Genomic DNA, 16,117 nt, shown 5'->3' on the forward strand with positions numbered 1-16,117 from the left:
CAACTCAGCTTATCTGGCAGGCTGGCAACAATATTCCCTGAGTCAGAGTTTCTGTGTCATGGAGTCGGGGTTCAGGGAGATCTGATGATGAAGAAAGAGTTCCCTCCTTCTGCCTGTAAATGTTCCTTGACCATAAGTGCAGGGTTCAGAAGTGGTACAGCACCTGGTGAAAGCTATAGGTTGGTATGCAGGGTTTCATTATGGATTAATTGCTTCATGCAGGGACTTTGAGTATTTAGCGTGTGAGGTGCTGGTTTTACAGAGCTGGTAAATGTCCTTCCTGGAGAATGACTGTCTGAAAGAGACAGGGATGGGCATAAGGAAATGGGTAAATGGCTGCCCAGGTGTGCTGCTTTATGTGTTCTCCTTTGTCCAGATGTAAAGCTTGAGTTCTTGGTCACTGGGTATTGACTTTGTTCCAGTGAAATAAATATTTTTCAGGAAGTTAGGCTCTGTATTACATTGATAGGTCTGTTATTCTTGGGCATCTATAGCCCCACATTATTATTGTTCATTAGTATATAAATGGAACCATTCATGTATACCCATTGTGCATTAAGGAAACCAGGCCTCTGTGGAGCCAAATTAGACAGACTGTGTGATTAGATCTGCTTGCTAAGGCACACAACACTTTTATTAAATCCAGAGTTGCAACATGCAGGTCTGGGGGACAGATCCTCAGCTGAAGCATGTTGGCAGTACTCCCTCTAAGTCAGAGAGGGTGCTCTGATTTACACCATCCTCTCTATTTGGAGGAGGTAAAACATGTTAATTAAAAATCTGTCATGAACAGCTTGTGATATTTGCTGCCAGCAATAGAGCATTTGTGGATATTGCCATCAAAAAAGTCTCATTGTGCTACACTGCTATTACAACCTTTTGGAAATCAATTTCTGATTTGTTTTTAGCAAGATTTCGTTTAAAAGTAACATTTGTGCTCTAGTCAGTGCAGTGGCATGACTTTACTGCTTTTTATTGAAAATATGAAGGTCATTACTAGGAGGTTCTATTAAGAGTAATTTCTTATGTATATAATTTAAATCACTTCTAGAGGGAAAGAAAAATGTGTTGTATAGCTATAAAATCCATCTCTGAGAAAAGATACTTCAAAGAGCAATGCACCGTATTTCTGAAGTAGTGATATCAGCTTTCTAATTAAGCAAACTCAAAAAAAAAAAAAAACCCAACCCAAAACCCCCCAAACAAACAACAAAAACCAAAAAACTCAAACAACAACAAAAAAAATCAAACCCCACCCCAAACTAAAATACAACAGCAGCCCAAAAAATGCCAGGACAGAAAGTCCAAACAGCATCATGGTTAGTTTAGTTCACCTTAAAAAATATTTTTAGTCATCTTGTCTTCTAACACTAGTAACTATTTAAATGTCAAATTATGCTTTATATAAATCAAACAAATTAAAAACCAAAATATATTCCTGTTGGTTTTACTGTAGCTGCTTCTGGAGTATGAAACTGGGGTAAGTCAGCAGAAGCAGGCTTTAAATTAGGATAGATTTATTCAAATTGCACTGTTAGCAGTATTCAGACATGAAGAAAATTTATTATAGAAATGTAATTTATTCTGATTTCATGTGAAGTTATTTTAAATCTAAAGAGAAGATAGAAGATCCTTGAAGGACAGCAGATTGACACACACTCAATCCAAAAATGGCTGCTGCCAGTCAGAAGGTATATGAAAGACAGATTTTATTAATATAGTCCAATAATTTCCCAGAGCAGTCTTATCTTTGTATAGAATGGTTAGGAAAAAAGAAAGATAAAAGATAGGTTAGTTCATTGTGCCATCAAAAAGTGTGATTTTTCCCCCTAAGTTGTACTGTAGTATTGTACTAAGCTGAGTGTGTTTTATTCTAACTTGAGTTAGAATATTCTTGGGCAAAGCTCAGTTTCACAGAGTGAAAGAAATCATTACTTCAGTTCTAGACCTGAATATAAGACATCTATGAACTTCTGAACTCATCCAATTCCACCTTTAAATAGTTGGAATGTAGCTGTAAAAAAATCTAACTATGTTTTCTTTAAACTGGGGCATTTACTCCTGTAACCAGATTGGATTATTCAACAGTAAGGAGAGCAGAAATTACCACTTTATTTGCATGGTTTAATAGAAGAAGGCAAAGCTTTAGGGCAGAGCAGGTACTGACCTCCATGTGCCGCTCCATAGAGGATTCACTGCTGGTGCAGTGCCTCGGGCACTGCTTTTCATGGACGCCGAGGAAAAGTCAGAAGCACCAAAATCTTTTTTCATCCTGAAAAGTCAAAATATTGCTTGAAATTGAGAAACAACAAACTAATTCTCTTCACTAAGTTTCTTAGTTCTTTTTCTGACCAGCAGTTTTTTTCTGAGGGTACAGTTCTTCCAGCTTAAAGCCAAACAAAGCTATGGCAAATGCCATTGCTCCATGAGTTCTTCTTGCTCTCTTGTATGTATGAGCAATTTTTCTATGCTGGGAGAGTAGTTTGTTTAGGAATCCATAGTGTTGGAGGTCACCATATCTATATGATCATATGGTCTCAACTATTTATGGTAGATATTTGTTTGGGGAGAGGGGTGGTTGGTGTTTGTTTCTCACCCCAGGAGGATTATTAACGTTTAATGTTTGATGAGAAGGCTTTTGGGGGAGGGAGAGAGGGAGGGAGGATGCTGTGCTCCGTGTGCCTCCTTGGTAGGAGGTGTTGTCTTAAATCTGCCCTCTTTGGCAGAATGCTTAGTGACAGAGAGGATGGCCCCTCCTCTGCCATGTTGCCTTGTGCCAGAGATGCTGGCTTGGTCAAAAACTCACAGCTGTGTCACACAATTTAGAAATTAGGTAGAAGTATTACAGTGAACCTTCATATAATAATGACTGGGGAGGCTCAGATAATTTTTCCTCCCAACCTACGTAGATTTAATGGTTCAATGTTTTTATTTTGAATCTCAAATACTAAGGTGCTAGCTGTTTGCATACAATATGAAGAGGTACACATAGGGTAACCACTGAGTTTTCTTTTTTTTCCCCTTAGTATTAATGATCTATACTTTGCTGTTTAAAATGTAATAGATTACTGTTGATAATGCAGTTTTTATGTTCATGAATCCGTCTTAAAAGCATCTGATATACCACAGCTGTATAACCGTCATCAGTATTCATCAAGTACATCATGACTAGGCTAATCATAGTTGACCTGTGGCATTGATTTGTCACGCAGGAGTGAACATGGAGTCTTTCAGCATATTATTGCTGCTATAATGACAATATCACAATAAACTTCTGTAATTTCTCACAGCTGACATGCATGACAGATGAGAGTTAATTTTAGTAATTTCTATATGTTCATCTTACAGTGCTTCCCTATGTTTTTTTCATATAGTCTTCACCTGTGTCTGCTTTGCTTATTGCTTTAGTGATGCTACTTGTCCGAATAGGTGGTGATAGGACTGCTGTAATACTTAAATAAATATATATTTGAAAGGTCTGCTCTCTTTGTCCTAATCAAGGTGTGATTGAGGTTCTACTCAAAGTAAGAGCAACTGTATGCCTTGCAATAATATTAGTGCCAAGAAAACTCTTATCTGAAATTTGAATGCTGAAATCCTCTCATCTGAAATCCTGAATACCCTGTTTCTTAGGAAAAGCCAGTGGGAGCTGAGGAAAGGCAAGTCGAAAAAAGAAAGTATGTGAAGTTTGTTACAGAAGTTAAGGATATGTGTATTTTCATAGGCACAATGCATACATATATCATTATAATTAACTGCATGGGAATTTTTAATTTAAATAATCCAAATGTAAAATAATCTAAATTTAATGCTAGATAAATATTACATTATGCTTCTGGGGTTTTTTTCCTGCCTGATAATGTGCCTAGGCTGTCACAGAGTCAGTTTTATGATATTGAATGTATTTTGTCTTCTGAGCTCACATAGACTTAGCATAGCCATTCTGTGTAAATATAAATCTAATATTACTTAAATTATTTGTTTTCCCTAATGAAAAGCAGTAGGACTGTGGATATTCTTCTGTCAGATATCAGTGTATGTTGTTGCATAAATTAAAAGATTCTCAGTGTTAAAAACGATGAATCAAGTTTACTAATAAATACTACATACATATAGTAATTTGTATCAGATTATAACAGATAGTTAATTGGGGCTGAATGCTTTTATAAAATTCACTGGTTTACTAATACAAATGTGACAGAATATATATCCTGAGAAATGCATTAGTGCTGCTGCTAAAAGGTTCATTCTCCTCAGAAAGGCAAATAAACTACAGATGCATAATAAAGATTAAAAAGAACAATTCTCCCACATCAGTACCTATTAATTGGATTATAATGATTGAGACTGCAGAACAGAGAAAATAATTAAATTCTTACCTGCTGTGCAAACAAAATTATGGTAAGAATCAGAGAGGTACAGTCCATCCAAAATGATCTATTATTATCATATGCAACTGGCTGAAATTTACATTAAGTTTTCATTCATGAAGTAAAATAGGATGTCAACAAAACCAGCTGAAGCTAATGCTGTTGCAGTGGCATTTTTGTTTCCTTATGACCATTACGTAAAATCACATTCTAGGAATATGAGATTAAAGGGAACATTTGGATTTCTGAATACACATCCCTTCCAGTAGCAGATCCAACAGCTAGAGTAATGCATGTGACAATTGCCTATGCAAATTGTATTTTTAAAACACTACAGGCTTTTAAACAGCTGTTAAAATGCATGAGATTTCAAAACAGCCCAAGAAAAGAATGTTTATCCATCACTTTAGTGATTTGAATTATAGCTAAAGGCAAGTCAGTTTATATTAATCTTTTTTTAAATTTATACACATAACATAGTTATGCTGTTCACACTACTGAAGGTCTTACATACCTGTGTCTTAACAGTGATGTGAATCTTCTTCAAATAATGATATAATAAAACAATATTGATTCTTCCCTCTGTCAGACTGATAAAATATTTCTCATGCTAAATTTTGCTGTAAAATGAGATACCTTCTTGATCGTAAGATGGCTTCAGAGATCCAAAACATGGTTCATGTCAGACATAGTCTGTCCATAATGCCTATCCTGTGAATGTATATTAACCTGAACCTTTCCAACATTTCAGGGCCAGGCTCTAAGCAGCTTAGCAAATCCTTCTTTGTCTGCTTTGTGCTAAAATTATCAAATTGTTTTCTTGGATCTGCTGGTGAATGTAAATCCAATAAGAGTGTGTCACAGGAACTGTTAAGGTGATTTCTCACCCCTTAGAAATTTACATTAGTATACATTCCTTTATTTTCACAGGTACAATAGCATGGCAAGGAGCATATTTTGCAGCTAGATTAATTGAATTGGTGTTGCTGTCTGTAAAACTGTACATTTATATGCATGGGCTCTTTACTTAATTATTTAGGGAGCAAGAACATCAGTTCTGCAGTTTGTCTGAAAGATGAAATTTGTCCCAGAAGTTCTTTTCCTGTTAGATTTTTTTCCCCATTTCACAAAGCTGCTTGAGGATTTGAAGCCATCCAAGATGTTGGTTCAGGACTGTGAATGACTAATGCTGTGGGTGAGTTGGAGAGGACAGAAGGCTTGGATGAAAAAGTCTACTTCATCTAGCCTGCATCGCTGCCCAATAGAGAGAAAATGCAGAAATTCTCAGTCTATGTTTGCGACTAAAGAGGCAGCTGGGATATCAAGTAAAAAAACAAAACAAAACAGAATCTGTGAAAGGCACCATGTAATTGTAGAGTGATACAGTCCATTTCTCATCAGAGTTGAGATAGCTTGAAAGACAAGTTTAATCAAATGAGGAAGTGCACACATTTTGGCTGCTTAGGGGAGGGAATCTGGACCTGGCATTTAAGTGCAGTGGGGCACTTCTGTACATCTCAGATCAATTTTCCTTCTTTGTATAGCTGAGGTTCCTCCCATGTCTAACTCTCAAATTTATGAGAAATCATTACTGTGCTGAAATGTTGCCTCCAGTATAAAAATGATAGCTCTGAGACTGCAATCCAGGGCTCACTGAGCTCAGCCTAAGGATTTCCATTTATTTCAGTGATCCTTTACGAGGGGCACAACATTAATGGGAATGGTACTTAATATAGATAGATTGCTATTAAAAAATATGCTGGGCACTCATACTTCATGTGTTTGGTGTGGGAATGCCATCAACCTTTTTTTTTTAATGGAGCGATATTGTCATTTTGACTAAACCACAAGCTGAGTCTTCTAAGCCTGTGTTATTCAAATGTCCTTATTAGTGAAAGTAGAGTAATATTTTCAGGCACACATCCACCATCATGCTGCTTGTATTTTGCCTAAACTTGGGTTCCTCAGACTTCTCAGAGATGTGGCTTGCCACCTTAAGGTTGCAGTATAGCTGCAGGAACCAAAGCATGCTACAAATTACACAAATTTGCCTTTTGAAATCAATACCAGGCTGTTTTTTTACTGGAAGGGTAGTAATATGATTTCATTGTGTATTTGTCTTCAATTCAGTTTTAAATACTATTTTATCATTTATGTTGCATCCTTGTACAAGGGAGTAATGACAATCATCAATCTGCATCCAGGGTTATCTGGCCTCTTGCTTAGTTTGGATGCAGACTGATGATTGTCATTCCTCCCTTGCACAAGGCTGCTGGAAATCTTGCAGCTATTGGGAATATTGAGCTGTAGGTGCAGAGATACCTGAATTGGTCCCACCAAGGCAGTTCAGGTACAACACTGCCTATAAAGCAATGCTTCTAGCAAACTTAGACACACACACTCTGTAGGAAGGTCAGACCTGCTGGGAGTAGGAATTTGTAGTCCCATCTTGGTGTCTCAGTCCTCTGCTACTTGAGAAAGGAAGAGCTGACTTATCTTAGTTTCCCTGACAGCACTGGAAGGCACTTGTCATCCAAGTTTACCAAAGAGAATTGCTTAAGTGAGTCACTGCACTTCAAGAAGTGGATCCCGTTTCCCAGAAAAATGAAGTTTCCACCATGAATTGAAAGGAAATGGAGGGTTATGAGCATTTATGAGGAATCTTCTGCACATTAGGAATCTTCTGCTGAAAAAAATGTCAAATTTCTTGCTTTTGGGGCAGTTGGACAGCCCTTTGTGTTTGGGACCTCTCCAGGAATATTTAATTAAGAGGCCTGCAGTCAGTGAACATTTAATTTACATAACTGTAGTTGACTGGTGGCAAACATCCCTTTTGTGATTGTTAGTAACATAATGTCATATCTAGTGCCTGCCACATTAGGGGCAGTCTTTGCCTGTCTTTGCATTACAGACTTCCGAAGGAAATGTGTACTTCAGCTGCCTGACCCTTCTGGATGTGCTCTCCCTTACTTAATTGTTGACATTTTTAGGCAGTTTCATCTGTGCCTCCTACCTTTGTGTAAATGCTGCATGTGTAACCACTCTTAAGAAGATTTTTCTAATGGAACTTAAAAGTCTGTTCACATCGCAACTAAGTAATAAGTAAGGCATCTTGAGCATCTATTTTTCTGTGAACGTCTGGCAACGTGAGCGGCTCCGTGAGCTGAGCCGCGCTCCTGGCAGAGCTGCGGCTGCTGTTGAGCACAGCCTGGCCAGCAGAGCCATCTGCTGCTAGCTCGGCACAGGGAACGCCCTGTGCCCCAGGGCTGCTGGGAGCACGCGCTCAGAAGGGGCTGCAAACTTCATCGCTAGTGGAAGAACGATTTATTTATCGAGTAGGTGCCTGCCGTACTGAAATGGGGGTGGTCCAGCCTTCTTCGGGAAGTTGGGGAAGCTCCATGCAGGGAGTATTTGCAAAGACACCATCTGTTATCAAGAGCTTCTGTGCTGAGATTTTATTTGGTGTTGTATAAAAAAATCAATGACAAATAAGTATTAATTATTTTGGCAGGTTGGTTTTGAATACAGGCAAGGTGAACAGTGTTAGGAATCCATCTCTTATGTTTAAACTTCTCTCTTCCACGGCTGCATTCCCATTGCTCTGTTTTTGCCTGGCTATGGCTGTTTTTCTACAGTAACTCCATTGTATGGCCCCATGATTTGACTACTCATGAATCCTGTCAGACCCAAAAAAGGTGCACTCCTGTGACTGAGGGGCAGCTATTAACTGCAGGAACACAGGAGTTGCTAGAACCCAGCAGAGCACTGCTCTACATTGTCCCTAATCCTGGCTCTGACTGTGACCAAGCTAGTGACTCTAAAGGAAACACAAACACTGTGCTGAATTCAGGTTGCCTATCCGTATCTTCTATCCCTCTCTTTTTCAAAAGGGAAATAAAGAGGAGAACAGCCTGTGGCCTTCTTTTTCTGAGTGCAAAATAGAGTAAATTATGTTGCTTTCTCACATTTTTTTGTGCTGTTGAATTATACTGGATTTGCAAGGTTCCTGCAAGTCATGTCACGGGTAAAGCTGAATGCATCTTTTATAGCACAGTTGTTACAACTCTATACCACATAGCAGGAGAAGCTCCACTTAATGATCATCAATTTATACCCTGAAGCATAAAAGTATGTAGAATTCCATGATAAAAATGAAATAGTTCTGCATGATTTGTTGTCACAGTCACACTTTCAAAAACATCAACAAATCAGAATATACTGAAAGCATCTAATCAAGTGTTGAAATCTGAGAGTGAGTCCACATCTTCTTGATTGGTAATTCTTGCAAATGAAAGGAACAGTAGATTAAGATGTAAAGGCTTATACTGAATCTCAAACAGTCCTGCCTTGGTCTTAATTGGTATCTCTAACTTTTGTGTAATTTCCTTCTCACTAATTAAATATAGCTATTGACTGATGAACAGGTCTTGCTTCTTCTAGAAGATACTTTTTTGTTACAGCTACGATTACTTATCTTACATGTATTTTTTTAAGTTTTATTTTGGAAATTGTTGTCTTTGTGATCAAGATAATGCAGTAAAAGCAGATAGGTACGATAAGGGAGAATTATTCTTTTTGTGTGTTAAATACTCTATGCAAGGGTAAATCTACTGGGGTTTTTTCCAGCCAATATATTGCATCTACACGTATATATTTTTAAGGCTTTCTCTACAGTTAAATGGAAACAAATGATTATATCAGATTTTTTAGGATATATATACAGCTGAACCATGCTGGTTATCTTCCAGTGCTGTCCCTGAGCAATCAGAGGATATTCATGGGAACAGCTACACCCACTTCATCCTCCTGGATAATCCTCCAGGGGAAAGCTAGTAAACAACTAGGAGCAAACAGCCCCAAGCTTTGATACCTGATGAACAATTCCAGCCCAAGACTGTATTTTAAAAATTTTTTTTGACCTGTCTAGATTTGAACTCTTTAATTTCTGCAGCAAAGAAATTAGTTACAAAATTGTACTCATTTGCAGCAGAAGTACTCTGTCACTGTGATTTCCACTCATATGGGAGGAATACAAGGTGTTTAGACAGTCGCCTGCCTTCAGCATATTACCCTTCAGCGACAAGTCTGTAGGAGCTCTGAGTACAACTCACACACATGGGTGTCTGCCCTGCTGGCTGGATCCACCCTGTGCAGTGCAGCAGCAGTGCCCCGGCCGCCTGCCAGCCCAGGCCCTGCCCATGGCTGCTATCAGAACGATCACAGGCACAATTCAGTGAGGTGATAAGCAGCACAGCATCACAGCAAGCACGGAAAGCAAGAAGTGGCCACTACTGAGCAGTAAATTCTAATACACAATCAGGTAATCAAGCCCCGTGGCCCGAACAGGAGCCTGCTGGTTCCTGGCTGAGCAGCGCTAAGAGCTGTAAGTTCAATCTAGTACAACCCAGTCAAATCTGTTGTTATCCTGAACCCTTTGGGCCCCACACTGGGCACCAAACAGAACTGCTGTGGTTTCACCCCCTCTGGCAGCCAGGCCCCACACAGCCCCTCCCTCCCTCCCTCCCCAGCAGGATCAGGAAAGAATTGGAGGAGTAAACTAGAAAATTCAAGTGTTGAGATAAGGACAGTTTGATAGGGAAAGCAAAGATGCACGGAGAAGCCAAACAAAACAAGACATTATTAATTCACCACTTCCCACGGGCAGGCAGGTGTTCATCCATCTCCAGGAGAGCAGGGCCCATCGTGTGAATGGGGACTTGGGAAGACAAATGCCACCATTCCAATTGTCCCCCTCTTTCCACCTTCCTCCCACTTGATATACTGAGCATGATGTCACACCATCTGGAATATCTCTTTGGTCAGTTTGGGTCACCTGTCCTGGCTGTGTCTCCTCCCAGCCTCCCATTCACCTCCAACTTCCCTGCCGGAGTGGAGTGTGAAAAGCAGAAAAGGCCTTGGCTCTGTGTAAGCTCTGCTCAGCAATAACAAAAACATCTCTGTGTTATCAACCTTGTGTTCAGCACAAGTCCAAAACACAGCCCCATACCAGCCACTGTGAAGAAAGTTAACTCTACCCCAACCAAAACCAGCAAGTCTGCTTTACTGTTAACAATCTAGTTGTTTTGAGGTTTTTTTGTAGATTTGCACTGCTAAGAAATTCAATCCTTTGTGTATTCCCTTTCAGCTGGTAGGTTGTCTTTCTATTTTAAGTGAATTTTTAAAAGGTATATGTTTCTGCACCTTAAAACTATTCTCTATCTTTCATCTCCCAAAATTTAACAGTTATTATGGGAGGGAATTGGAAAATGGAAGCCTCAGCCCTTTTTTTAGAACTGTTCTGAATAGCTGGAGAAAATAGCTGGATAGCTATAATCTTGAAAAGATTAAAAATTCATAAGGGAATAATAACATCTCGATTTTCACTTGCTTAACAGAATTCCCAAATCCTAAAAATGCCATCTTATCCTAATTAACTTGTTCTTTTGGAGAAGAACACTTGCTCTAAACCCTGAGGTGAGAAAACCACCAGATGTTCGGTGGCTTTTTTCTTTTCTTTTTTTTTTTTTTTTTCTAAAGGCAAACTCTCAGGAGTTATTGAAAAATACCTTTGCATGATAAACCTTGAAGATGAAAATTATATTTTTAAAAATTGCTTCTTTCCACTTATCTCACTACGGGCAAATTTTACCTCAGAGCATAGCAAATCCCCCAGAGAAATGAAGTCTGTTAGTCAGATCTGGGATGTGGTTGTAAGTAGGAATCAGCATAACTGTAGTGAGTAGGAGAGAAACAGGAGTCTAACCTAATGGATTAGAGATCTTGGGGATGATTCTGCCTGCTTCTGATCCCGTGGCTTTTTACAGTGATTGTAACATTCCTGGTACATGGAGTATATGAAGATGATCACTTGAGAGCTGGCCTTGCCTTGAACAGGGTGTAGATGAACTATAAATCAATTCAAATGTAATAGAGGAAAAGTGAAAATAATACAGCCGTGCTTGGGGCATTTGTGATTGTCAGCAAAGGTGCATTCACTTATGTCACATGAGGATAATCTGGTTTGTGCTGGTTTGTGTATTATCTGGGGAAATCTTTGAGCACTGCAGTATGATACAGTCGAGATTTTAGTTGACTTACACTGAATGTGTAATATTCAAAACAGTCTTTAAGCAAAATCTTCCATTTTGAAACAGGAGCAACGATAACAAAGTTTTTTTGCTTGTGGCCTGTCTTCAGTATTTGTGTGGAGGAGTATGCCCTAGGAAAAGTGAACTGCAGAGTTGTGTGTACCTCTTTTTTGGAATAGTTCCAGGTTAGATTTGTGATTTTCAAGCCAAGCTTTGTGTTTCTCTGAACCAGTCTGGTCATTGGATCAGCTGCTGCCTTGCTGCAGGTGTCCTGGGCTATAATGAGTGTGGAGCATTTACCCCTATTTGAGGTCTTAGAGCTGAATGCAGCTAGGCAACTACCAGCATCAGTCGATACACACAGTTTGTAAATAAGGACTGGATGTTGTTTTGAAAAAGATACTATTCTTCACATCAATTTGAGAGTCATAAAATAATTCGGGAGTGAGGCAGAAGCATCAGAATTAACTTTATTTACCTATGCCATCCACGTTAAAGGAGATGATAATTTGTCTTTCTAAGTTCAGGAACTGTTAACACCCCTAGCTGTTGTAGGCAAGGCTGAGAGTGGGTAGTTAACCCCCCCAAAAATCTCATTGTATGAAGCTGTTTCTTGATCACCAGTGACTGTTAGTAGATTTCAGGTTTTTGCCTACAGAAAAAATAACTTAGAACCTACTTTATCGTTACAAGCAAAATATACTGAAAGTGTAGTAAAATGCATCTAAATTGTATAAGACCCTCAACATCAAAAAAAAAAAAAAAAGAAAAAAAAAGAAAAAAGAAGTGTAGCTTACAGAAAGGAAAAAAGGGATATGTGATACAGAAAAGAATAAGATATGTGGACCTGGACCCAGAAGCAGTCATAGCAGTCATGTTTTTGAAGAATCTTTGTGAAACTGAACAAGAAAAATCCTTGAAAATATGGGGAGGTACAGTGAAGGAAACATTCCATCTGGCTCTGGTGGGAGGTGACTGATAATAGGACAGAGCTGAGTCTCTGGATGGTATCTTTGTGATAAACTGAAAATCTGTGTGTTCTCTTTTCTCTGGTATAGCCTGACTGTGTTAGTTGTTATGACATGGTTAAGTTTTATAGGAACAAAAAATAAAAGTTAAAAGGAAATGTGGTAGTGTAATCTGCTGACTGTCTGGGTAAGGAGAAAAACAGGCAGTTGCGCAGAAAAAGAATTTTGGTGCAAAATGGAATTGTCTGTGTGTATATGTTAAAATTATGATTAATGAGTGGTGATGTGTAGACTTTCTGGTAGTAAACATGATGTTCTGAACATGCAGCTTGTTTGAAACGCTATGATTTCATGGAAACGTGGAAAATTCTGCCATGGACATGCCTAGTATAACTGTAAAGGAAGTGTTACATTAATAATGGGCATTTGTTCTCTTTATTTTTAACCTATTTGTTATATTTTTGATTCATCTACTTTTCAAATTAGATATAATAACGTCTATTTTGCTTTTTCTGTTCCAGCGAATTCGAGATCTAGAAGATAAAATAGAACTTCAAAAGAGGCAACTTAAAGAAATTGAGGAAAAGGTAAATTTATGTCTGGGCAGTACCAATGGATTTTTTTCCATACAAAATTGTTTCTCTCTGTTGCACTGATGTTAACCTAACATCACAAAATCTATTTTAAGACAAGATAAAATCTGAGTTTGAGTCATTGCTGCATGAAATGCAGCTCTGGCCCTAATCTGCTCAAAATTATTTCCTATCCGGGATTTCTCTCAATTACAGGAAGGAATCAAGGAGTCTGGAGAGACTCTAGACTAGAAGGAGGAGGATTTGCTGTGGTTTAAATCAAGAAAGAGTGGAGATTTGTCTCTGAAAAAATTGGTTAGCTCAGCCCTGTTCTTTGGATAGCATTGCTTTGCAAAACTTCCTAGTACTGAAAAATAAAAAAAAATTAATGAAGTGCCTATGAAACACTACAGTTAAGGAGTATTTCTCGTTTCAATATAGAAACAAGTTAATACAATGGATCCAGTTTTTTTTTTTTTGGAAGAATCAGCTCTGATCAAGGCTTCAGACAGCAAATGAATTTGTGTCACTGTGGTTCCCAGGCAAGGGATGGCACAAGGTTCGTGGACTGTGGGCTCAGGTTTTTCCCAGGTCTGTGGAGTTTAGGCTGCTCTGCAGAGGATGGACTGCCAATGGGTCTTTCTCTAGGCCCCAGCAGAGTGTTTTAGTCATGTTACTTTTGCTGATCCAGTGCCTAAACCCCAACATGAGTCACATCCCAGGTTCATTTTCTTCAGCATTTATGGCTGTGTAATCCTACATAAACCTGCTCATGGGCTGAATGGAGATGTTAGTGGAGTTGTGAATCATTGTTTTTCTTCTCTTGGCACGAGAATGGGGTAAAAGGGCAAAAGGGAGGCTTTTGCAGGACTCTGGAGGGAGTTGAAAGGGGTCAGTGGGGTTTGCAGAGCAGAGAGAGGCTTTGGGGAGCAGCTCACTGAGTGTGGAACAATTTCTTCCTCACCCTCCTCTGATCTCAGCATGCCTTCATCTGCTTTCAGGATGTGGCAGTCCTCCCAGTTGCCGTTCTTGCAACTACTCCAAATCCCTCAACATCTTCTTGGCCCCTTCTGTTCCCACAGTAGTTGTCTCCCTTCAGCTGTACCTTGTCCTGCACATTTCAGACTGTGATGTCTGTCTGGGTTTGTGGAGGAGCCAGGGGAAGAGCCTGCAGGAGCTGGGCTGTCTGGTGCTGTTGCTAATTGTTGCTTTATGTCACCCCCACAATGACGTGGCTGGGGCTGCTCTGGCTGTGTTCTTTGGGAGGGCAGTGTCCATGTTTGCACTAGCAGAGAAACACAGGCACTCTTCACCCTTAAAAGGGTTCTTTTGCTGCCTTTGCCCTCTTCTGCCCCTGACCACGTCTACCCCTGAAGCTGTTCCTGCCTAGCAGCCAGTGATGTCTAAGGTGCTACGCTTAACTCCTCAAAGCAGAGAAATATTGAGAGATAGACAATACTTGTACATATTAATTATTTCAAATATTACTGTCCACCTATTCTAAAAATTCAACATCTCTAGGTGTTGCTATTGCCAAAATGTAAGCCTTTAAGGCATTGCCATTACAGTTTACAGAGCAGGTATAGGATTAGCCAGACTGGTAATTTTGGAAATAGAAAATAGCATTATCTCTGCTGGTTCATCCATCAGCCGGATGGATGCGGAAAAGCACTGGAAAAGAAGGAGCTTAATCACAAGCTTAGCAGAAAGCTGGTAATGAGTTAAAATGATTAACATCCTCTTTGCTTTAATGTTACATTAGCAAGAGACCTCAAAAAAGCTTCATCTCTTTCTATTAACCTTCAGTTCTGGGTGGGTGGAGGGCTTCCTTCTGTCCCTGTTACATTTGAATTATTTTTTCCCTAGGTTTAAATCCCATTCTGATGGCCCAAAGGAAGATTGGGTTGTCAGGGGATCAATGAATGATGTAATTTTTCCTCATTGTTCTTCCGAAGGTTTAATGTGTTAAAGGGTACAGACTGACACCTACATGCTACTGATACTGAACACAGTAATTTCTTATGGAGAGAAGTCTAATGCTTTTGAAGGAACAGCAGCATTTTTAGCTGAGCTCATTGCTTGTGGTAGCTAAGGCCACTTATAGTTACTGTGTCATGAGTTTGACTTTTCATTTTCCTTCAGGAGTGGATTCAGTTTTAAAGTTTCATGTAAAATTCTGTCAAATCAGAACATCAAGATTACATTATATCTGCCCTTCAGATTGTTCAGCAAACTGTCCTGTTTCTAGAGACTACACAGAAGAATGACATAAAATCTTAGTTTTAATCTGTGAGCTGATATATTAGGAACAAATGCTGTTTATACATGATCTTCTCTTTTCATAGCTGATTCTCTGCTATTTCAGTTGCATTTAGGTTAAGCCCTTGGCTTGGTAAGTCTTGGCTCAGGAAAGCTTTAGTGTATGTAATTATAATTATTTCTTTAAGTAAATTACAAAGCCAAGCCTAATATATATGAAACAAAAAATACACAGATTTTGCCATTGTAAAACTGCCCTCAAATACTGATTTTTTTACTGCTTTTTAGAGTAAGATTGGTATACTGTGTCTTTCTTTCAGATCAATTAATGATGTAAGAATAACTGCTGTAATGTCACTGGATTTCATATTACATATCTTATATCTTCTTTCTTTTCTTTTCTCCTCATTTTCTTTTGATCTTGTGTTATAGTTTTTGTTCCTTTTTTTGTTTTTTTCACTAGCATTCATTCTGTGGCCTTGATGACACAACTGAACCAAGACGTGTGGTTGGTATTCTTTATATTTCTTTGAACTCAATTTTCAACTCCTAGATTTTGCCATGTTTTGGGAATTGTTTGTAAGACTCTGAAACCATGAGGAAGGGCATAATGGTTTTTACCTGCACAGAGAGGAAGAGTCATCTATGAAGTCTAGCTTGGATACTTTCCATCCTAGATTTCTGCAGGAAGTCTAGAATTGGGTTTTTAACGAGAAATGATCTTGTATTCAAAGATACTGACTGCCTTAACTGCAGTGAGTGTTTTCCATTCTTGCAGAGCAGGTACATTTTGTCTGAAAGTTCAGCTGTTGCTGTCAGCTCCTGCCCTCTGTCATGCTGGATGGAGAGCTGGCAAAAAA

General features: G+C 38.9%; 1 protein-coding gene across 5 annotated transcripts in view; it reads left to right on the forward strand.

The window, feature by feature from the left end:
• JAKMIP1 (janus kinase and microtubule interacting protein 1) overlaps positions 1-16,117 on the forward strand; it is a 144,986-nt gene that overhangs the window by 126,754 nt on the left and 2,115 nt on the right. For 3 of the 5 annotated variants that reach the window (XM_066185436.1, XM_066185440.1, XM_066185441.1), the window contains 2 exons: positions 12,948-13,013; positions 15,721-15,817. In XM_066185436.1, coding sequence (XP_066041533.1) covers positions 12,948-13,013; positions 15,721-15,810 — 156 coding nt within the window. In that variant the 3' untranslated portion in view covers positions 15,811-15,817. Of the gene's footprint in view, positions 1-12,947; positions 13,014-15,689; positions 15,818-16,117 lie in introns of those variants that run through there. The other 2 variants (XM_066185437.1, XM_066185439.1) reach the window with 2 other exon arrangements.

Source organism: Chamaea fasciata, unplaced genomic scaffold (assembly GCF_029207755.1).
Source record: "Chamaea fasciata isolate MVZ Bird 193981 ecotype frontalis unplaced genomic scaffold, bChaFas1.0.hap1 SCAF_6, whole genome shotgun sequence".
NCBI lineage: Eukaryota > Metazoa > Chordata > Aves > Passeriformes > Sylviidae > Chamaea > Chamaea fasciata.